We start from the raw sequence: 21,992 nt of genomic DNA on the forward strand, positions 1-21,992 counted from the left end.
AAAATGTTGGCTGATAAGAGCTAAAGAGTCCTTTAGAGGTACCTTGGTGTATAATGATACTACGTCAAAACTAACAAGAACATCCATACTATTTAGCCTGACATTGCTAAGTCTCGGAATAAAATCCATAGAATTACGAATGTGGTGACTACATTTTCCTACCAATGGTTTTAATAAGGAAGCTAAATATTTGGCAGAAAAATATGTTGGTGAACCAATAGTGCTCGTTACAGGTCTCATAGACAAGTCCTCTAGACGCTCATCCTTACCCATCTTGTGAACTTTAGGAAGACCATAAAATCTTTGTGGTACTGCACCTCGTACTTTTAAACTTCTTATGACTTCCTTCGGTAGTGATGAAGCGTGCAGCAAGGCAGCAGTCCTTATTGTCACCTTGTTAGTAGGATCTTTGTTAATCTTCCGGTATGCACCAGAACTAAGTAGACCACATATCTTTTCCTTGTAGACTTCCTGAGGCAAAAGGACGGTAGCATTACCTTTATCAGCACGCCGGACGACTGTATCAGTATCCTCACGCAGCTTTTGTATCGCACGTCTTTCTTCCTTGGAAACGTTGCTTCTTTGTGGACGATGCTTCGTGATTGCTTGACAGGTTTCTCGTCTGATTTCTTCCGCAGAATCCTCTGATAGTGGTCGGACAGCTTCTTCAGTGGCACTGATGAAAGATGATATCGGCAAAGTCTTTGGAGTAGGGGCAAAATTTAGCCCTTTACATAAGACAGACAACGTAGCTTCGTCCAATTCCTTACCCGTCAAATTTATGACAGGGCGTCGAATAACTGAGTCCACCTGAGAAGGCTGGTCCAATCGGCTATACTTGGTAATCTGCCTTTTTGTGGCCACTTCGCGAACCCAGTCAGACTTAGCCCATGTCGTGCCATCGATCCAGTCCCAGGAGTCAGGAGATAAAACAGCTGCTACTTTCAGATGCAGATGATACAGATGTTCAGAAACAATGTCCAACTTCCGACGAGTAAAACGAATTCTTTCTCTGACAATAGCGGAACCAGCCCTATGTAAAATTCTATTTACTGCAGCATTCTTAACAAAGTGAACCAACCTTGCAAATTTTGGGACAACTCCATGTTGGCTCTGTGAAGGACGATTTACAGCTTCGTAAGGCGGGTGTGTACCAGATTCCTTGCGGAAATTGTGAGCAGTCATGCATAGGTCAAACAACACACACCGTTCATGGGAGGTGTGTGGAGCACCAAGGATACACACGCTTATTACAACGAGACAAGTCAGCTGTGGCCGAACATTGTATTGATACGGGTCATTCCATGAATTACAGTGATGTGAAGATTTTAACATCCACCTCTTCTTTTTGGGAATCTGTGTTCAAGGAAGCCATAGAAATTCGATTAGCCAACAATTTAATAAACAGAGACAATGGAATTAATCTGGACAAAGCATGGAATCTGGCTCTTGGAGTACTTAAATTGCAGAGAAGTCGTCACCGTGTCACCGCCGCCGATCAAACATCGATAAGCATATTGAATGTCCGTACGCCTTCGCCACAGGCGGCGCAGCATCTGTGACCCGCATGAGCAGTACCGCCGCGATGGAGCATATAAGGTCGCGCGTGGCACCTTGTCGTCAGTCTTGGAACTCGATCTGAAGATGGCCGGACGATACGCGGCCGAAATATCAGTAGAAGAAATTTTATTTGCGCGGCTGCATGCCCGAAATTTAATGGATTATTCATTACGCCGCGAGAAGTGTAAAATGCACATCATAGTTTAATTAGTGTTTAAGTCTAGGGACCGATGACCTCAGCAGTTTGGTTCCATAGAAACACACACACACACACACACACACACACACTCTCTCTCTCTCTCTCTCTCTCTCTCTCTCTCTCTCTCTCTCTCTCTGTGGGAGGAGGGAGAAGGATAGTGGGTTGGACATTTCTCATTTCAGGTTCTGACAAGAGATAGTCTAAATTCTGGCGGGATTGTTATTCAGTTGTTTCAGTCTTCATTGGTACTGAGTGACGAAGAGAGTGCCCCTCTGTGGCTAGAAGGTGGGGCTTTGGAAGTTGTTGGCTGTCTGTAAAGATAAGGCACTGGAGATCTGTTTTTGTGCAAGGTTCGGAGACCCTTGGTATATTACGAGTGGGACCACCTGTCACTACAGATGCGACAGTCACTGGTGCCTAGGCTGGATGTAGGGACTTCTTGGTATCGAGTGGGTAGCAGCTGTGGAAGTGAGATATTGCTGGTGGTTGGTAGGTTTGATATTGGGCACTGATGTAGCCATCTTTGAGGTGGAGGTCAATGTAGAGGAAGGTAGCTTGATTGGTTGAGTAGGACCAGGTGAAGCAGGTGGGGGAGAAGGTGTTGCGGTTCTGGAGGAATATGGATAAGATGTTCCACCCTCGATCCAGATCACAAGGATGTCATCAGTGAATCTGAAGCAGGTGAGTGGTTTGGGATTCTGGGTGTTCAAGAAGGATTCCTCTAGATGGCCCATGAATAGGTTGCTCCCACGCGGGTGCCCATAGCCGTACCCCGGATTTGTTTGTAGGCAATGCCTTCGAAGGAGAAGGAATATAGTTGATCATCACGACTAGGAAAGAGGTGGTTGGTTTGGAATATATCAAGCATCGAGAAAGGTAGTGTTCAATAGCGTTAAAGCCCTGGGCGTTAAAAGGGATGTTAGTATAAAGGGAGGTTGCATCAGTATTGATGGCCAGGGAACCGTGTGGTAGAGGAACAAGAAGTGTTGAGAGTTGTTGGAGGAAATTGTTGTTGTTATTGTTGTTGTCTTCAGTCCTGAGACTGGTTTGATGCAGCTCTCCATGCTCCTCTGTCCTGTGCAAGCTTCTTCATCTCCCAGTACCTGCTGCAGCCTACATCCTTCTGAATCTGCTTAGTGTATTCATCTCTTGGTCTTCCTATACGATTTTTACCCTCCACACTGCCCTCCAATGCTAAATTTGTGATCCCTTGATGCCTCAAAACATGTCCTACCAACCGGTCCCTTCCTCTTGTCAAGTTGTGCCACAAACACCTCTTCTCCCCAATTCTATTCAATACCTCCTCATTAGTTATGTGATTACCCATCTAATCTTCAGCATTCTTCTGTAGCACCACATTTCAAAAGCTATTCTCTTCTTGTCCGAACTATTTATCGTCCATGTTTCACTTCCATACGTGGCTACACTCCATACAAATACTTTCAGAAACGACTTCCTGACACTTAAATCTATACTCGATATTAACAGATTTCTCTTCTTCAGAAACGCTTTCCTTGCCATTGCCAGTCTACATTTTATATCCTCTCTACTTCGACCATCATCAGATATTTTGCTCCCCAAATAGCAAAACTCCTTTACTACTTTAAGTGTCTCATTTCCTATTCTTATTCCCTCAGCATCAACCGACTTAATTAGACTACATTCCATTATCCTCGTTTTGCTTTTGTTGATGTTCATCTTATATCCTCCTTTCAAGACACTGTCCATTCCGTTCAGCTGCTCTTCCAAGTCCTTTGCTGTCTCTGACAGAATTACAGTGTCATCGGCGAACCTCAACGTTTTATTTCTTCTCCATGGACTTAAATACCTACTCCGAATTTTTCTTTTGTTTCCTTTACTGCTTGCTCAATATACAGATTGAATAACTGTGTCACTCCCTTCCCAACCGCTGCTTCCCTTTCATGCCCCTCGACTCTTATAACTGCCATCTGGTTTCTGTATAAATTGTAAATAGCCTCTCGCTCCCTGTTTTTTACCCCTGCCACCTTCAGAATTTAAGAGAGAGTATTCCAGTCAACATTGTCAAAAGTTTTCTCTAAGTGTACAAATGCTAGAAACGTAGGTTTGCCTTTTCTTAATCTTTCTTCTAAGATAAGTCGTAGGGTCAGTATTGCCTCACGTGTTGCAACATTTCTGCGGAAACCAAACTGATCTTCGCCGAGGTCGGCTTGTACCAGTTTTTCCATTCGTCTGTAAAGAATTCGCGTTAGTATTTTGCAACTGTCACTTATTAAACTGATAGTTCGGTAATTTTCACATCTGTTAACACCTGCTTTCTTTGGGATTGGAATTATTATATTCTTCTTAAAGTCTGAGGGTATTTCGCCTGTCTCATACATCTTGCTCACCAGATGGTAGAGTTTTGTCAGAACTGGCTCTCCCAAGGCCGTTAGTAGTTCCAATGGAATGTTGTCTACTCTCGGGGCCTTGTTTCGACTCAGGTCTTTCAGTGCTCTGTCAAACTCTTCACACAGTATCGTATCTCCCATTTCATCTACATCCTCTTCCATTTCCATAATATTGTCCTCAAGTACATCGCCCTTGTATAGACCCTTTATATACTCCTTCCACCTTTTTGCTTTCCCTTCTTTGCTTAGAACTGGGTTTCCATCTGAGGTCTTGATATTCATACAAGTGGATCTCTTTTCTCCAAAGGTCTCTTTAATTTTCCTGTAGGCAGTATCTATCTTACCCCTATTTAGATAAGCCTCTACATCCTTACATTTGTCCTCTAGCCATCCCTGCTTAGCCATTTTGCACTTCCTGTCGATCTCATTTTTGAGACGTTTGTATTCCCTTTTGCCTGCTTCATTTACTGAGTTTTTATATTTTCTCCTTTCGTCAATTAAATTCAAGATTCTTCTGTTGCCCAAGGGTTTCTACTAGCCCTCATCTTTTTACCTACTAGATCCTCTGCTGCCTTCACTACTTCACCTGTCAGAGCTACCCATTCTTCTTCTACTGTATTTCTTTCCCCCATTCCTGTCAACTGTCCCCTTGCGCTCTCCCTGAAACTCTGTACAACCTCTGGTTTAGTCAGTTTATCCAGGTCCCATCTCCTTAAATTCCCACCTTTTTGCAGTTTCTTCAGTTTTAATCTACAGTTCATAACCAATAGATTGTGGTCAGAGTCCACATCTGCCCTTGGAAATGTCTTACAATTTAAAACCTGGTTCCTAAATCTCTGTCTTACCATTATATAATCTATCTGATACCTTCTGGTATCTCCAGGATTCTTCCATGTATACAACCTTCTTTTATGATTCTTGAACCAAGTGTTAGCCGTGATTAAGTTATGCTCTGTGCAAAATTCTACCAGACGGCTTCCTCTTTCATTTCTCTCCCCCAATCCATATTCTCCCACTATGTTTCCTTCTCTCTCTTTTCCCACTCTCGAATTTCAGTCACCCATGACTATTAAATTTTCGTCTCCCTTCACTACCTGAATAATTTCTTTTATCTCATCATACATTTCATCAAGTTCTTCATCATCTGCAGAGCTAGTTGGCATATAAACTTGTACTACTATAATAGGCATGGGCTTCGTGTCTATCTTGGCCACAATAATGCGTTCACTATGCTGTTGGTAGTAGCTTACCCGCACTCCTATTTTTTTATTCATTATTAAACCTACTCCTGCATTACCCCTATTTGATTTTGTATTTATAACCCTGTATTCACCTGACCAAAAGTATTGCTCCTCCTGCCACCGAACTTCACTAATTCCCACTATATCTAACTTCAACCTATCCATTTCCCTTTTTAAATTTTCTAACCTACCTGCCCGATTAAGGGATCTGACATTCCACGCTCCGATCCGTAGAACCTCAGTTTTCTTTCTCCTGATAACGACGTCCTCTTGAGTAGTCCCTGCCCGGAAATCCGAATGGGGGACTATTTTACCTCCGGAATATTTTACCCAAGTGGACGCCATCATCATTTAACCATACAGTAAAGCTGAATGCCCTCGGGAAAAATTACGGCTGTAGTTTCCCCTTGCTTTCAGCCGTTCGCAGTACCAGCACAGCAAGGCCGTTTTGGTTAGTGTTGCAAGACCAGATCAGTAAATCATCCAGACTGTTGCCCCTGCAACTACTGAAAAGGCTGCTGACCCTCTTCAGGAACCACACGTTTGTCTGGCCTGTCAACAGATACCCCTCCGTTGTGGTTGCACCTACGGTACGGCCATCTGTATCGCTGAGGCACGCAAGCCTCCCCACCAACGGCAAGGTCCATGGTTCATGGTGGTAGAATGATTGTTATCTTCCATATACGAGAGTAGGTTGTCTGAGTGTGTTTTAGTGAATTTTTTGGGATGTAATTCTATGTTATTTTCAATTTTTTTTTTTTTAAAGACATTTCTTCCACCAACATGGATCCTTGCTCCTCCCATCTGCATCAGTACAAAAATGTTTCCTTATCCCTAGCCAGAACCCAGTCCCACAACTGTTCCTGCGTTGTTGTTTTGCTAATGGAATCACCCAAACCACCTTACCATCAAGTTACCCACCTCCGGCTGCCACCCTACCTTCCACAATGATTTCCACCTTTTCATATTCCGCCAAGCCTTAGCCCTCACCAACCTGCAAAACCAAATCAGTCTGGCCCAAACCTCCTTGCAGTACCTTCTCTCCATCTGTAAAATTCTCCTCCTTTGCAGTCTTCTACCTTTGTTAGTCATCGTCTTACGCATCTAGCACTTCCCTGTTCCCATTCCAGCGTTACACAGCTCTCTATTCCACCAACATACCCAGTCTTCGTATTTCTCTTCTTTTTCACTAAGCCCCCTCCTCCGACAGTCTTTTTGTTGTGCCTTTCTGCAACTCAGCATCTCCGCTTTATGATGAGTAACAACTATCCTTTCCGTTATAGTGTTACATTCCATCCTGGATTTTCTCTCAAGAAAAGAAAGATTTGCCGTTGGAAATGGTGTTGGGGTAGTATAAAGGTATAATTGAGTGTCTAAAAACAGATAGTCACTGTGGTCAACAAGCAAAGGTATGGAGAGAGTTTGCTGTTGACTTTAATTCTTTCATAAGGCCAGTATCTTATGGACAGCAGCAAGCTGTTGCTGTGTCTACTTTAAACAGATTACCAACCACCATTCGAAAGGTGCCTGTGGTGTAATATCTTAAGGTTAACAGCAACATGCACATTGCTGTCAGCAGTTGATTTCTTTTGGCTGTTTTCATCAGATAGTCTCTGAGCCTCATTTCCAACTGCTTTACAGTGCTTTTCTCCAAACAATACCTCAGCTTAAATGACTTGTTATTTAACTCAAAGAGTGGATTCACCCTTTACGGAATGTGCAGGGAGCTCATTGGGTCTTGTCATCGTCGTCCTCAATGGACACACCTGAATGCTCAGATATTTGTAAAGTAAATGAAAGTAAACAATGTAATTCACATTGTGTAGTGATATTGCACAGCGAATTTTGCCCAACAGTGGTCCAGAATGCTCGGAAAACAGTGAGTGTGGAATTGTTTCAATGGTATGGAATAGCTTGGTAATATTGTTATAATCATCTTTACAACCAATGAAGTAGGGAGAGTAGTAACAAGTGGGAAAAAAATTCAAGAATTGACATGGGTTCAAATACGTGATGATCTGCACAGCAGTCCACGACACAACCTCTGAGCCATTGCAGTAAATGAAACATGATTTTGTTGTTAGTTAATTTCAAGTTAATTGCTTATGTTCTATTTATCAATGCACATGGAATTGTCAGAGCAGTTTAGGGACAGGTTCAGTAGTTAAAATTTAATACAAATTGCATGGCTAATGCTATTTGAGCTGAAAGAGAACATATATAAGTGATGTTGAGTCGTTATTGGTTGCTGTAAAATTCCCATACTTAACTGTTCACTGCCAAATGTTTCGAATTTTCCTTTCTTACTTTGCTGCTAAGTGTCCATAAAATGTCTTTGAACTAATCACATAAATTAAGAGCCGTTTCTCAAGAACTGTTGCGAGATCGATCATTAAGAACACAACGTATTTGGTAATTTCCTTAACGTAACCTCCCAGATTGAAAAAAAGTATTTCGAGCATCTGCAGTGTGCGAATGGCATAGTCACATATTTAGTTGCCATTTTTTCTGTTAATAACTACTTTTTTATTATTGCAGTTGATATCTGCTAAAAACAAAAACAGTGAATTGTAGTGCCATTACACTATAAACTGATGATTAGAGCTGGACATGACTTTGAACCTCGAATTATCACCCGTCAAACACGATCCAACTTCATGGCAATATGACCTGGAATTAACATTTATACAGTGCAGATTTCCAGGTTAAGCTTAATCTAAGGTCATTTTCTGTCTTAACCTAGGGTTAAATGCTTTGTACAATCAGCCCTAGGAGTTGTACATTTTAGTTTAGCTGATTTTTGTATTACATTATCCGATATACCATTAAATATAACTAATATCAGGTAATTTTTTCTATAAAGGTATGAGAAGGAAAATTGCTACTCACCATATAGCAGAGATGCTGAGTCGCAGATTGGCACGACAGAAAGATTCTCACAATTAAAGCTTTTGGCCATTAAGGTCTTCGCCAACTGTAGACACACGTACACACCGGACAATGAAGTGCTGCAGGTTAGGCGGAGGGGGGGGGGGGGGGGGTCGGAAAAGGAAAGAAATAAAAAGACTGGGTGTGGTGGTGGAATGACGGGAACAGGAAAGGGGCTGGATGGATGAGGACAGTGACTAATGAAGGTTGAGGCCAGGAGGGTTACGGGAACATAGGGCGTATTGCAGGGAAAGTTCCCACCCGTGCAATTCAGAAAAGCTGGTGTTGGTGGGAAGGATCCATATGGCACAGGCTGTGAAGCAGTCATTGACATGAAGGATATCATGTTTGGCAGCATGTTCATCTACATCTACATCTACATTTATACTCCGCAAGCCACCCAACGGTGTGTGGCGGAGGGCACTTTATGTGCCACTGTCATTACCTCCCTTTCCTGTTCCAGTCGCCTATGGTTCACGGGAAGAACGACTGTCTGAAAGCCTCCGTGCGCGCTCTAATCTCTCTAATTTTACATTCGTGATCTCCTCGGGAGGTATAAGTAGGGGGAAGCAATATATTCGATACCTCATCCAGAAACGCACCCTCTCGAAACCTGGCGAGCAAGCTACAACGCGATGCATAGCGCCTCTCTTGCAGAGTCTGCCACTTGAGTTTATTAAACATCTCCGTAACGCTATCACGGTTAACAAATAACCCTCTTCAGCGAAAGGGTGGTCCACTCCTTTCTTGACCACAGCCTGTTGGTGGCCATTCATGTGGACAGACAGCTTGTTGGTTGTCATGCCTACATAGAATGCAGCACAGTGGTTGCAGCTTAGCTTGTATTGTGTAATACATTAAACACATGTGTTTATTCTGTACTGTCTGCTTCTCTGTCTGGTACATTATAAGTGGTGAGACTCTGGGCTTGGCAGTTTAAATCCCCAATGAGCAGTGTAGATTTAGATTTTCTACAGATTCCCAGAAATGGCTAAGACACTTACCAACATGATTCCTCTGAAAAGGACGTGGTTAATTTCTTTCCCCTTTCTCATCTTGCACCCTCTCTGTCTCCAGTGACTTCATCATCAACAAGACATTACACCTTGATCTTTTTTTATGTACTCTATTTTGGATTTGACAGGAACAGGAAAGGGAGGTAATGACAGTGGCACGTGAAGTGCCCTCCGCCACACACCGTTGGGTGGCTTGCGGAGTATAAATGTAGATGTAGATGTAGATGCTTGTTTATTCCGTATTTGTAGAGTAATTTAAAATTAGCATGTCAGTGTAATTATTGTTGTCATTTTGCAGTCAATAAGCGGCTCGATGAGTGGGTCACGGAAGACCGCTTGGATACTCGGAAAGTGCAGTACCCGCGACGCGATGGTGCTGGTCCCGGTACGGGGATGTCGACACCCAAGAAGCAGACATCGTCGGCGTGCTCGACGCCCGTGCACCCGAGCTCTGGCAATGCCAAACCCAACACTACCAGCACCGTCACCTCTGGCAGTGGAACCCTCCCGATGCCTTCCGTCAGCACCAACAATGGCGGGCCGTCGCGGCCCACGTCTCCTGTTGTACCGGAAATGGTCAATGGTGGTGCCGTTCTTGCTGCAGCTCTGCAGAAGAAGATGTCGCGTAAGAGGAAAGCTGGGTGGCCCGAAAATGAGGTGAGTATTCGCTGTGGATCTACATTTGTGAATGTGATATCTTTTATACAGATATCCTACCATAGCCTCAGAGGATTCGAGAAAGGAAGCCACATCTTCCTAGAAGAACCAGTACCACTTTATTAATGTAATGGCTAGTTTAAATAACAATAGGTCAACTGAGACGTGATAATGCTGTCGAAACCAGTCATCGTGTAAATGAAATTATATTGCAATTTGTTACCAGTCCTCCCCTGTTTTTTAAATTTTTCATTTATTAATGTATAGTTATTTGTATGCCTTGAAAAATAAGTTTCACATTCACAAATTTTTTGGCAAAACATCTGTGTATAATACAAGTCTGCATCTGGCATTTGTGCTCGATTGAATTAATTAGTGTGTGTAGTTCCTGCTAATGTCAACATAGTCGCTCTAGATGCAGAGAGCAACTGCATTTAACTTCTTTCATGCTAGTTTGAGTATCCTCTGCTCAGACAGCTGGCCTGATCATTTGCTTGACTACACAATTGCCACTCAGTCGCCCGCTGCAGGATCGAGCTGGTTGTATGCACCCCAGAATGACCAGGAAATCCACGATAAACATGAGAATTTTTCATTGTTTTAGTTCTCAGTTAAATTTTTGTAATTTTGATTGATAAGAACTGATACTCTTACAAAGAATTTTACGTTACCCTGGTACTGCAGAATACTACTGCAGCAATAAAACATAAATGAGGGAAAAATACCAAAGTTGCAAAGGAAATGTGCCATTTACACCAACATAATGCAGTGCACTCAAAGGCGTCTGCCGACAGAAAAATATGTCAAAAGGCTTTAGGATGAAGACTCTACAATACTTTGTTGCAGTACAATGAGCTGCTTTTGATGAGTGTGATGTCACAATTGTTTACATTTCTAATGGATCACAGCAAAATGTGGATAGTGCTTTGAGAAGTGTTACTCTCACAGTAAAATTCCTTTTTCACAAGATGAATTATGTTATATGTGACAATCTGTAATGAACTTCTTAAATCGTGGAGCGTTTGACTCTCTTTCGAAACTTAACATTTTGAGAACCATTCGCTGAGAAAATTTTCGGGCCAAGACAACCAGCCATTTATGGCATTAATTAAAACTGCACAAGGACATTGGTGTTTGATATATCTTAAAGGGTAACGCAAGTTAAGAAAGACTAAGCTTTGAGGTTAGCTTTTCATATTTATTACAGTTCTTTCATAGATTACAAATGCAGGAATAAGGGAAAAAATTATATTTATCAAGTGTGAGGTGAGTTCTTGAGCATTTCACACAAACTGGCTTTTGTACAGAAAACTCAGTGTTCTTCACTGCTGCTTCTTTTGAAGTGATTCTATAAATAGACAACAGAAGGCAACACCGGTATATTAATTTTAACAATTAACTTTATCTCTTTGTGTGTTCGCACTACCTAACAGTGATGTTGCTATTGGCTGACTACATCGTGTGTCCTATGCTCTGAATATCTGATGTGTGCAGCACAATCACAATTTTAGTGCTTCGGAAGCTAGCGTGCTGTAGTTCATGGAATTCAGATTTATACTTTCGTAATACGAAAATGTGCAGTGTACATGTTGCCACGCATCGAAGATCTTTTCAAAATACATTGTTATTTAGCTGGGTGTCATTTCCTAAAGTGTCAGGAAGTTCAATGCTTGTGTATAAAATCTCTACCATTCAAAAGATTGACAAGTTTTGAAGCTGTGATGGAAATGTATATTGTCACTTAACACAGAAGAAATGTGTTTTCACCTGGGGCGTAGTGTCTTTTGCACACGGGAAAAAGTCTGTTTTTAACCAGAAAATATAGGAATTTTTTTTTCCCTCCACATATTCGACCTCTCGTGATACTTAGGTGAGACTACAGAGAGTGGAAGAAAGATTCATGTAGGGTACCACATCCATGAATTTGTTGAAGGATGTTGTAATGCTTGTAATGCTTGCCTGGTTAACAGAAAACGAGAACCCACATGATAATCAATGACTGCCATGTCGTCCTCTGTCAATTATTATCAGACGTGGTATGGAGGGGCATGGGTCAGCACAGCACCCACCTGGCTTTGACGTTTCGACTGTGGATCCACTACCTCTCAATCGGGTTTGGCGTCATGGAGCTGAGTACATGCTAGTCCAGTCCTTCCACAGAGGAAAAACAGGACAGAGATTTTGTGTCATCAGTCATCTAACTGGTTTGATGCGGCCCGCAACAATTTCCTCTCCTATGCCAGCCTCTTTATCTCAGAGTAGAACTTGCACCCTACATCCTCAATTATTTACTAGATGTGTTCCGGTGTATCTTCCTCTACAGTTTTTACCCTCTACAGCTGCATCTAGTACCAGGGAAGTTATTCCATTATGTCTTAGCAGATGTCATACCATCCTGTCCCTTTTTCTTGCCAATGTTTTCGTCTCCGATTCTGCAGAAAACCACCTCATTCATTAACTTACCAGCCCACCTAATTCTGAACATTTTTGTGTAGCACCACACATCAAATGCTTCAATTCTATTCTTTGCCACTTTTCCCACGGTCCTTGTCTCACTCCCGTATGATGCTATGCCCCAAAAATACATTCTCAGAAATTTCTTCCTCAAATTATGGCCCATGTCTGAGACTAGTACACTTCTCTTGGCCAGAAATGCTCTTTTTACCAGTGCTAATCTGCTTTTTATGTCGTCCCTGCTTTGTCCACCATGGGTTATGTGGGTGCCTAGGTAGCAGAATTCTTTAACTTCGAATACTTTGTGGTCACCAACTGTGATGTTAAGTTTCTTGCTCTTCTCATTTCTGCAACTTCTCATTACTTTTGTCTTTTCCTGATTTACTCTCAGTCCTTATTCTTTATTCATTGGGCTGTTCATTCCATTCAACAGATTTTTAATTCTTCTTCACTGTCAATGAGGATAGCAATCTCATCGGTAAATGTAATCATTGGAATTAAAATTCGGGGTGAAAGAATGTCACTCTTGAACCTTTTCTCTACTTTTGTCATTGCTTTTTCAGTGTATAGACTGAACAGTAGGGGCGAAGGACTACTTTCCTGCCTTACACCCATTTTAATACAAGCACTTCGTTCTTGGTGTTCCACTTTTACTGTTCCCTCTTGCCTCTTGTACGTACGGTGTATTACCCGTCTTTCCTTATAGCTTATCCCTGTTTTTCTCAGAATTTTGAACATCGTGCACCATTTGACATTGTCGAATGCTTTTTCCAAATTTGCAAATCCTATGCACAAGTCTTTATTTTTCTTTTGTCTTGCTTATCAGCCACAACATCAGAATTGCCTCTTTGGTGCCTTTACCTTTCCTAAAGCCAAATGAATCATCATCTTACACACCCTCAATTTTGTTTCCATTTTTCTGTGTATTATTCCTGTCAGCAACTTGGATGCATGGGCTGTTAAGCTGATTGTGCGTTAATTGTAGCACTCATCAGCTCGTGTGCAGCCTTCAGAATTGTGTGGATGATGTTTTTCAGCAACTGAGAATTTTTCCAGGTTGTATGGCTGTGGTCCATGGAACTCTTCATTCCCTGACGTTTTGTCCACGGCTACGTTGGACATCTTCGTTGGGGCTCCTGGTTGTGCTGAGTCTTACCGACTGATGAGTCGGACATCGAAGAGTGGCCTAAATACCTTGGAAAGTGGGTGTGGTCTGGATTTCACGTGATAGCAGAGATAAGCATTGTCAAAGATAAAATTTTTCAACTATCGTTTATAGTACGTCAAAGGTAAAAAACTTCTCATCGATTCTGTAGTGCCACAGTCCATGTATCACTGAGTTTCATTGCTTCTTCTTTTCTGTTAAAATTATCCCCATGTTTATATATTTTGATGGCTTCTCTATATAGCCATGGATAATATTTTGTCATAGTACATAAAACTTCAGCTTGCTAAAATTTGACTACATGATCACCTGATTGAAGAGCATGTTTTGCCATGGCTGATTTGTCTGTTTTCCCTAGTTGGCAGAGACTTTTATGTTCCTTCAACCGTGTATTCCCACTTCTCTTTGTAGTTCCAATGTAGACCTTGCCACACGTACATGGAATCTTACATACACCACTTGCAGAGAGAGGGGGACATTTGTCCTTAACAGAACGAAGTGCTTGGCCTATTTTCTTAGTTGGTTTGAAAATCGGTCGAACATCATGTTTCCTTAGAATCTTGCCGATCTGATCCGTCACTTTTTTTATGAAGGGTAGAGAAACCGTGTTCTTCCATCGCTGTGTCCTATTGTTGTCCTTAGGCCTCCTGTTATTCGGTCTCAAAACTCTTAATGATTTCCTTACTAGAGTACCCATTCTTCTCTAACTACTGAAGAAGCGATCTGTAGCAGCAGATATAACATGGTTTTTCTCCCCCTCCCCTCACTGAAAACAGTTTAACATTTAAGAATAAATTTATCATCAAGAAACCTATGGCAGCTGTTTAATGCATTTAGTAATGATTTTGTTATTAGTAATCATTCTTCAATAATATTCTGAGATTTGACACGGATTATAAAGTATGTTACATTACAATGTGATGACCCAAGGACAGTGTTTTTTCTTGTTTCCCTTTGCTCTTAGTAATAAAGGGAAAGAACGATATACATAGCTTTAAGTATAAACATTTATTACCTTTTTAATGTCAGTTCCACCTCTTATTTCAATTGGTAAATAATACATTCTAGCAGTAACAATTTTTAAAAGTACTTTTTTTATAAATGCCCAGATTTTGAGCATTTAAAACTGATGTGCACAAATGCCCATTTATAAATGTCCTGCCCACTGGGCATTTGCCTGGCCCATATCACTATGTGGCAGGATTCGAACCCGGGACTGAGGACACTTTGATTACTAATCAAAAGATGCTACCCCTAGACCACAGAGGCAGAGAGCATACACTTTCTTATTCTACCGTGTTTTTGCACATAAAGTACCGTTGTTGTTGAACTTTAGTTGTATGATAAAGCAGTTCTAAGAGAATGTAATGTTCATTACAAAAGAACATAATGTTTCTAACAGAACAACCTAGATGCTTGTGGGATCCACAGACCCATAGTACGAAATACAGAACAAACAAGAGTTGATGTTTGGGAGGAAATTGTGGAAGAGCCAGTGCTCCAATTGGAGAAGTAAGGGAGAATATAAATTCATTAGCTGCTTCTTTCAGGCAAGAACAGAATACATCTAATACACTCTTAGGAATAAAACAATGAAGAATCCAGTATGGAATAATGACAATATTATGAAAAGGATAGATTGCTGCTCACTTTATAGCAGAGATGTTGAGTCACAGATAAGCACAACAAAAAGACTGTTAAACAAGTAAGTCCATAAACACAGCCACCCAGGACGCACCATTTTGGCAGGTTACTTTGCCCCCACTGAGAGAATCTCTGCTCTCGTAGACCAACACCGTCAACCTATTACCTGGAACCTACCCTCCTATATAAAAGATTCCAACCATTTCCTCCACTGACTCTCCACAGTTCCTGTCCCTTTACCACACGGTGCCCTGCTTGTCGCTATTGATGCCACCTCCCTGTACATTAACATTCCTAATGCCCATGCCCTTATTGCTATTGAACAGTACCTTTCCAAACGCCCTATGGAGTCCAAATCAACAACCTCCTTCCTAGTCGCCATGACCAACTATATCCTCACTCACAATTACTTCTCCCTTGAAGGCATTACCTACAAACAAATCCGGGGTATGGCTGTGGGCACCTGCATGGCACCATCCTATGCCAAACTATTCATGGGCCATTTAGAGGAATCCTTCCTAAAAACCCAGAATCCTAAACCGCTCACCTAGTTCAGATTCATTTAAGACATGGTTGCTATCTGGATCGAAGGTGAGGACGCCCTATCCACATTCCTCCAGAACCTCAACAACTTCTCCCCTATTTGCTTCACCTGGTCCTACTCAACCCAATAAGCCACCTTCCTAGATGTTGACCTCCACCTCAGAGATAGCTACATCAGTACCTCCATCCATATCAAACCTACTAACTACCAGCAATACCTCCACTTCGACAGCTGCTACCCATTCCATACCAAGAAGTCCCTTCCGTACAGCCTAGCCACCTGTTGTTGTCGCATCTGCAGTGACGAGCAGTCCCATTCGGAATATACTGAGGATCTCACTGAAGCCTTCACTGACCGTAATTATCCTCCCAACACTCAACAAAAAACAAATCTGCTGTGTCTTATCTTTCCAGTCTCCCACCAGCTCCCAAAATCCCACAGTTTGGCCACAGAGGAGCATTCCCTTTGTAACTCAGTGCCACCCAAGACTGAAGCAATTGAATTAAATTCTCCACCAGATTTTCGACTACCTCTCATTGTGCCCTGAAATGAGAAATATCCTGCCCACTATCCTTCCCACTACTCCTAAAGTGGTATTCCGCTGTCCACCGAACCTACTCAATATACTCGTCCATTCTTACACAACCCCTGCTCCCAATCCCTTATCTCATGGCTCATACACCTGTAATTGACCTAGATGCAAGACCCCGGGGCCTCCTGCTCACATGGCAGACATTCTATCCTACTGAGCAACCGAGGACACAGAGGATTGTGTGGCTGCAGGGACTTATCCCTGGCATGCTCCCCGTGAGACCCACACTTTCCAACTTTCTGTTTGCACACCACATTTGTAGTACACCTGCCCACCATACTCAATTCTCGTGGCAGTAAATATACCGATTCCTGTAAGAGTTCGGGCAGTGTGAGTTCATCCGCACTGAAGAAGATCTTATCTATATGAAGATAGTATCCATATAATGGAAGGAAACATTCCACGTGGGAAAAATTATATATAAAAACAAAGATGAGGTGACTTACCGAACAAAAGCGCTGGCAGGTCGATAGACACACAAACAAACACAAACATACACACAAAATTCAAGCTTTCGCAACAAACTGTTGCCTCATCAGGAAAGAGGGAAGGAGAGGGGAAGACGAAAGGAAGTGGGTTTTAAGGGAGAGGGTAAGGAGTCATTCCAATCCTGGGTTAAACATGGTTAAAATCCGCTATCAACACAATTATTTCACTTTGACCACTGATATTTATCGTACATCAGAGAAAAGCAGTATTTATTATCAAAGGTGTGGTCCTATAGCCATGGGAACAAGTAAACAGAAAAAGGAGCGATTGTCAAACTTCTGTCAATATGACAATATAATGAAAAAGATAGTTGCTGCTTGCCATAAAGTGGAGATGCTAAGTTGCGAAAGGGCACAACAAAAGACTGTCGGAAAGTTAGCTTTTGGTCAGCAAGACCTATGTCAAAAATAAACAACATACACACGGGCACAAACTAACACAAACACAACTCACACATATGACCACAGTCTCTGGCAGCTGGAGCCAGACTGTGAGAAGCAGGCAACCGAGTGGGGGGAGTGGGGGGGGGGGGGGGGTGTAAGGAGGAGGTTTGGGTGGGAAGGGGAAGTGGTGGCAGGATAGGGGTGGGGGAGGTATAGTGCTACTGGGAGGGTGCAGGGACAAGGTGGAGAGTGGAGCAGCTAGGTGCAGTTGGGAGCTTAGACAGAGGGGGGGTTAGCAGAAAAGGAGAGAAATAAAAAGACTGGGTACATTGGTGGAATAGAGGGCTGTATAGTGCTGGAATGGGAATGGGGAAGGGATAGAGGGGTAACGACAATAACTAATGGAAGATGAGGCCAGGAGGGTTACAGGAATGTAGGATATATTGCAGCGAGAGTTCCTACCTGCACTGGCGTTGGTGGGAAGGATCCAGATGGCACAGGCTGTGAAGCAGTCATTAAAATGAAGGAAGTCATGTTGGGCAGCATGCTCAGCTATAGGGTAGTCCAGTTGTTTCTTGGCCACAGTCTGTTGGTGGATATTCATGCAGACAGATAGCTTGTTGCTTGTCATGCCCATGTAGAATGAAGCACAGTGGATGCAGTTTAGATTATAGATCAGGGAAACATTCCACGTGGGAAAAATATATATCTAAAAACAAAGATGATGTGACTTACCACACGAAAGTGCTGGCAGGTCGATAGACACACAAACATACACACAAAATTCAAGCTTTCGAAACAAACTTTTGCCTCATCAGGAAAGAGGGAAGGAGAGGGAAAGAGGAGAGGATGTGGGTTTTAAGGGAGAGGGTAAGGAGTCATTCCAATCCCGGGAGCGGAAAGACTTACCTTAGGGGGGGGGGGGGGGGGAATTTTTTTTTTTGCCGCTTTCAGCACTACCGCCGCTATAATATCCACCGTTTCTAGTTCACAAACAGCTCCTTTCACCTTTTAAACAACCATTTCGGCCAGTTCTAATAACTTTCGCTTTATTTCCATTTCTGTTTTTCCCACATCACTGATCATTTATAGCCGCTTCCCACAGGTTTTAACGCCATTATTTCTTCGTCAGACAATTGTTAGCCTCATTTTCATAATCTGCCACCACAATACCACTCCTTTTAATATACTACACGCAGTTTTTTCGAAATTTTCCCGAATTTCTCCGTCCTTTAACGTGTTTTGGCGGCAACACAACCACCTAACCTTTATGCACATCGTTGTCTACCAACCCAAGTCCAACATAGCCCAGCTGTAACCAACACCTTTTCGCCTTTTTTCATTCCAGATCTCCAGTTTCTTTCCGGTTCACCTTTATCTCTCCCCATATATTTTTATTTTCATTTTCATTTCACCTCGTGTTACACTTTCCACCTTCTAATACCATGTCACCCTCACAGCACCCCCACAATGACCCCATTAAGTTTTATTTACATTCCCTCCGCAAACATGCCTTCGCCCTAGCCAGATTACGCTCGCATATTTTATTTTCTCAGGCTTGTCTGACATTTGGCATTACCCCCAAAGGCCTCACACTCAAAGTTCCCATCTCTGGCTGCAACCCTTCCTTCCATCAGTCCCTATACCAGTTCCAAACTGAACAATCCATTGCCCTCACCCACCTAATCCTTCACCTACACATCAACTCAGCCAATGAACACACCCGTCAACTCCTATCCTTAATAAAAGTCCTTAATCTTTCCTCTCCCACATCCACACCGGCTGTTCAGAGCATCCTCCTACAGGCCAACCGTAAATTAGAACAGCATGCCACCCTCCATCTCAAAAAACTATCCAATCTCCTGGTTTCCCACCTCCGGAAAGGCAACTCACTCACCCTTCACAACCTTTCCAGCAAACCTCAACCTCCTCTCATTGCACACAAACCCAGTCTCTCCCATCTACTCAATCTCCCACTTCCAGCTCCACTCCCTCCAAAACCTCAAAATTCCGATCAACACAATCTGGAACCACAACACCCTAATTCAGTAGTTAACCTTTCCTCCAAACCTCTCTCCTAATCCGAAACCTCTGTCCTATCCAAAGGCCTCACCTTCAGCCCCACTCCCAGATTCAACCAAACAGCCCTCGTCAAAGATTTACTGTCCTACACTCGTACTCTCTGCTGGAAGTATCACTTTGCCACGAAGAAAAATGATCCTAATCCTACTCCTAATGATCCGACTCCTCAAGACACCATCCAAATTGAACCCTGCCTGGAACAGTTCCGTCCTCCGTCACAGCGGGACCCACCTCCTCTTCCTCAAAATCACCCTCTCCAAACCTTCCAGGAATTTCTGACTTCCAGCCTTGCATCTCAATCCTTCTTAAAAAACCTTTATCCTACACCCAACATCACCACTGCTGAAGCCCAGGCTATCCGTGATCTGAAGGCTGACCGATCCATCGTCATTCTTCCGGCGGACAAGGGTTCCACGACCGTGATACTTGATCGTCGGGAGTATGTGGCTGAGGGATGGCGTCAGCTTTCAGACAACACCACATACAAAGTTTGCCAAGGTAACCCCATTCCCGATGTCCAGGCGGAGCTTCAAGGAATCCTCAGAACCTTAGGCCCCCTGCAAAACCTTTCACCTGACTCCATCAACCTCCTGACCCCACCGACACCCCGCACCCCTACCTTCTACCTTCTTCCTAAAATCCACAAACCCAATCATCCCGGCCGCCCCATTGTAGCTGGTTACCAAGCCCCCACAGAACGTATCTCTGCCTACGTAGATCAACACCTTCAACCCATTACATGCAGTCTCCCATCCTTCATCAAGGACACCAACCACTTCCTTGAACGCCTGGAATCCTTACCCAATCTGTTACCCCCGGAAACCATCCTTGTAACCATTGATGCCACGTCCTTATACACAAATATTCCGCACGTCCAGGGCCTCGCTGCGATGGAGCATTTCCTTTCACGCCGATCACCTGCCACCCTACCTAAAACCTCTTTCCTCATCACCTTAGCCAGCTTCATCCTGACCCACAACTTCTTCACTTTTGAGGGCCAGACATACCAACAATTAAAGGGAACAGCCATGGGCACCAGGATGGCCCCCTCGTACGCCAACCTATTCATGGGTTGCTTAGAGGAAGCCTTCTTGGTTACCCAAGTCTGCCAACCCAAAGTTTGGTACAGATTTATTGATGACATCTTCATGATCTGGACTCACAGTGAAGAAGAACTCCAGAATTTCCTCTCCAACCTCAACTCCTTTGGTTCCATCAGTTTCACCTGGTCCTACTCCAAATCCCATGCCACTTTCCTTGACGTTGACCTCCACCTGTCCAATGGCCAACTTCACACGTCCGTCCACATCAAACCCACCAACAAGCAACAGTACCTCCATTATGATAGCTGCCACCCATTCCACATCAAACGGTCCCTTCCCTACAGCCTAGGTCTTCGTGGCAAACGAATCTGCTCCAGTCCGGAATCCCTGAATCATTACACCAACAACCTGAAAACAGCTTTCGCATCCCGCAACTACCCTCCCGACCTGGTACAGAAGCAAATAACCAGAGCCACTTCCTCGTCCCCTCAAACCCAGAATCCCCCACAGAAGAACCACAAAAGTCCCCACTTGTGACAGGATACTTTCCGGGACTGGACCAGACTCTGAATGTGGCTCTCCAGCAGGGATACGACTTCCTCAAATCCTGCCCTGAAATGAGATCCATCCTTCATGAAATCCTCCCCACTCTGCCAAGAGTGTCTTTCCGCCGTCCACCTAACCTTCGTAACCTGTTAGTTCATCCCTATGAAATCCCCAAACCACCTTCCCTACCCTCTGGCTCCTATCCTTGTAACCGCCCCCGATGCAAAACCTGTCCCATGCACCCTCTCACCACCACCTACTCCAGTCCTGTAACCCATGCTGAGCGGTTCTAGGCGCATCAGTCCGGAACTGCGCGACTGCTACAGTCACAGGTTCGAATCCTGTTTCGGGCATGGATGTGTGTGATGTCCTTAGGTTAGTTAGGTTTAAGTAGTTCTAAGTTCTGGGGGACTGATGACCTAAGATCTTAAGTCCCATAGTGCTCAGAGCCATTTACTTGAATGTTTGTAACCTTGTAACCTTTCAATACAAGTTTATTATTGTAAATACTTAAATAATGGATCTGTAACTTGCACTGAAGAAAATATTTTTGAAACAAGTTTACAACAAAGCTGCTAACTATTTACTGAGTGACTAGTTTTGGCATTTGCCCATTTTTACATGCCACATACAAATTCTGGCGAAGAAAAAGGCAACACACCACAAAGGAATCATCAAAATGCGATGGAAACCAGTATGTGTCATGACATACCCAGACAAGCAAATGATTACAATTTCAGGAAAATTGAATGATTTATTTGAAATAAAAATTTTCGCAAATTGAGCATGTCATTAATGCACTGATACACATCTGTCCCCAACGGTGCACAGCATATCAATAATGTACCATTGTGCTGCAAGGGTGCTGTGGACGAACACTAAAGAGGTCTCTGCTATGAAAGGCACCCCAGACCACTGCTCCTGATTGCTGTATGGCATGCGACAGTGAGGTTGGTATCCCACCACTGTCTGGGGTGTTGATTGGTTGGCTAGTTGGTTGGTTGGGTGATTAAAGGAAAGGGATCAAACTAATAGGTCATCAGTCCCTTTTTCCTTGAACAGACAGGTCTACGCAACTGT

General features: G+C 43.2%; 1 protein-coding gene across 1 annotated transcript in view; it reads left to right on the top strand.

Moving 5' to 3' along the window:
• LOC124551268 (histone acetyltransferase Tip60-like) overlaps nucleotides 1–21,992 on the top strand; it is a 129,887-nt gene that overhangs the window by 39,390 nt on the left and 68,505 nt on the right. Inside the window, exon 4 of the mRNA XM_047126267.1 lies at nucleotides 9,612–9,970. Within this exon, the coding sequence (XP_046982223.1) occupies nucleotides 9,612–9,970 (359 nt within the window). The remainder of the gene's footprint in view (nucleotides 1–9,611; nucleotides 9,971–21,992) is intronic.

This window comes from Schistocerca americana, chromosome 9 (genome assembly GCF_021461395.2).
Source record: "Schistocerca americana isolate TAMUIC-IGC-003095 chromosome 9, iqSchAmer2.1, whole genome shotgun sequence".
Taxonomy (NCBI): domain Eukaryota; kingdom Metazoa; phylum Arthropoda; class Insecta; order Orthoptera; family Acrididae; genus Schistocerca; species Schistocerca americana.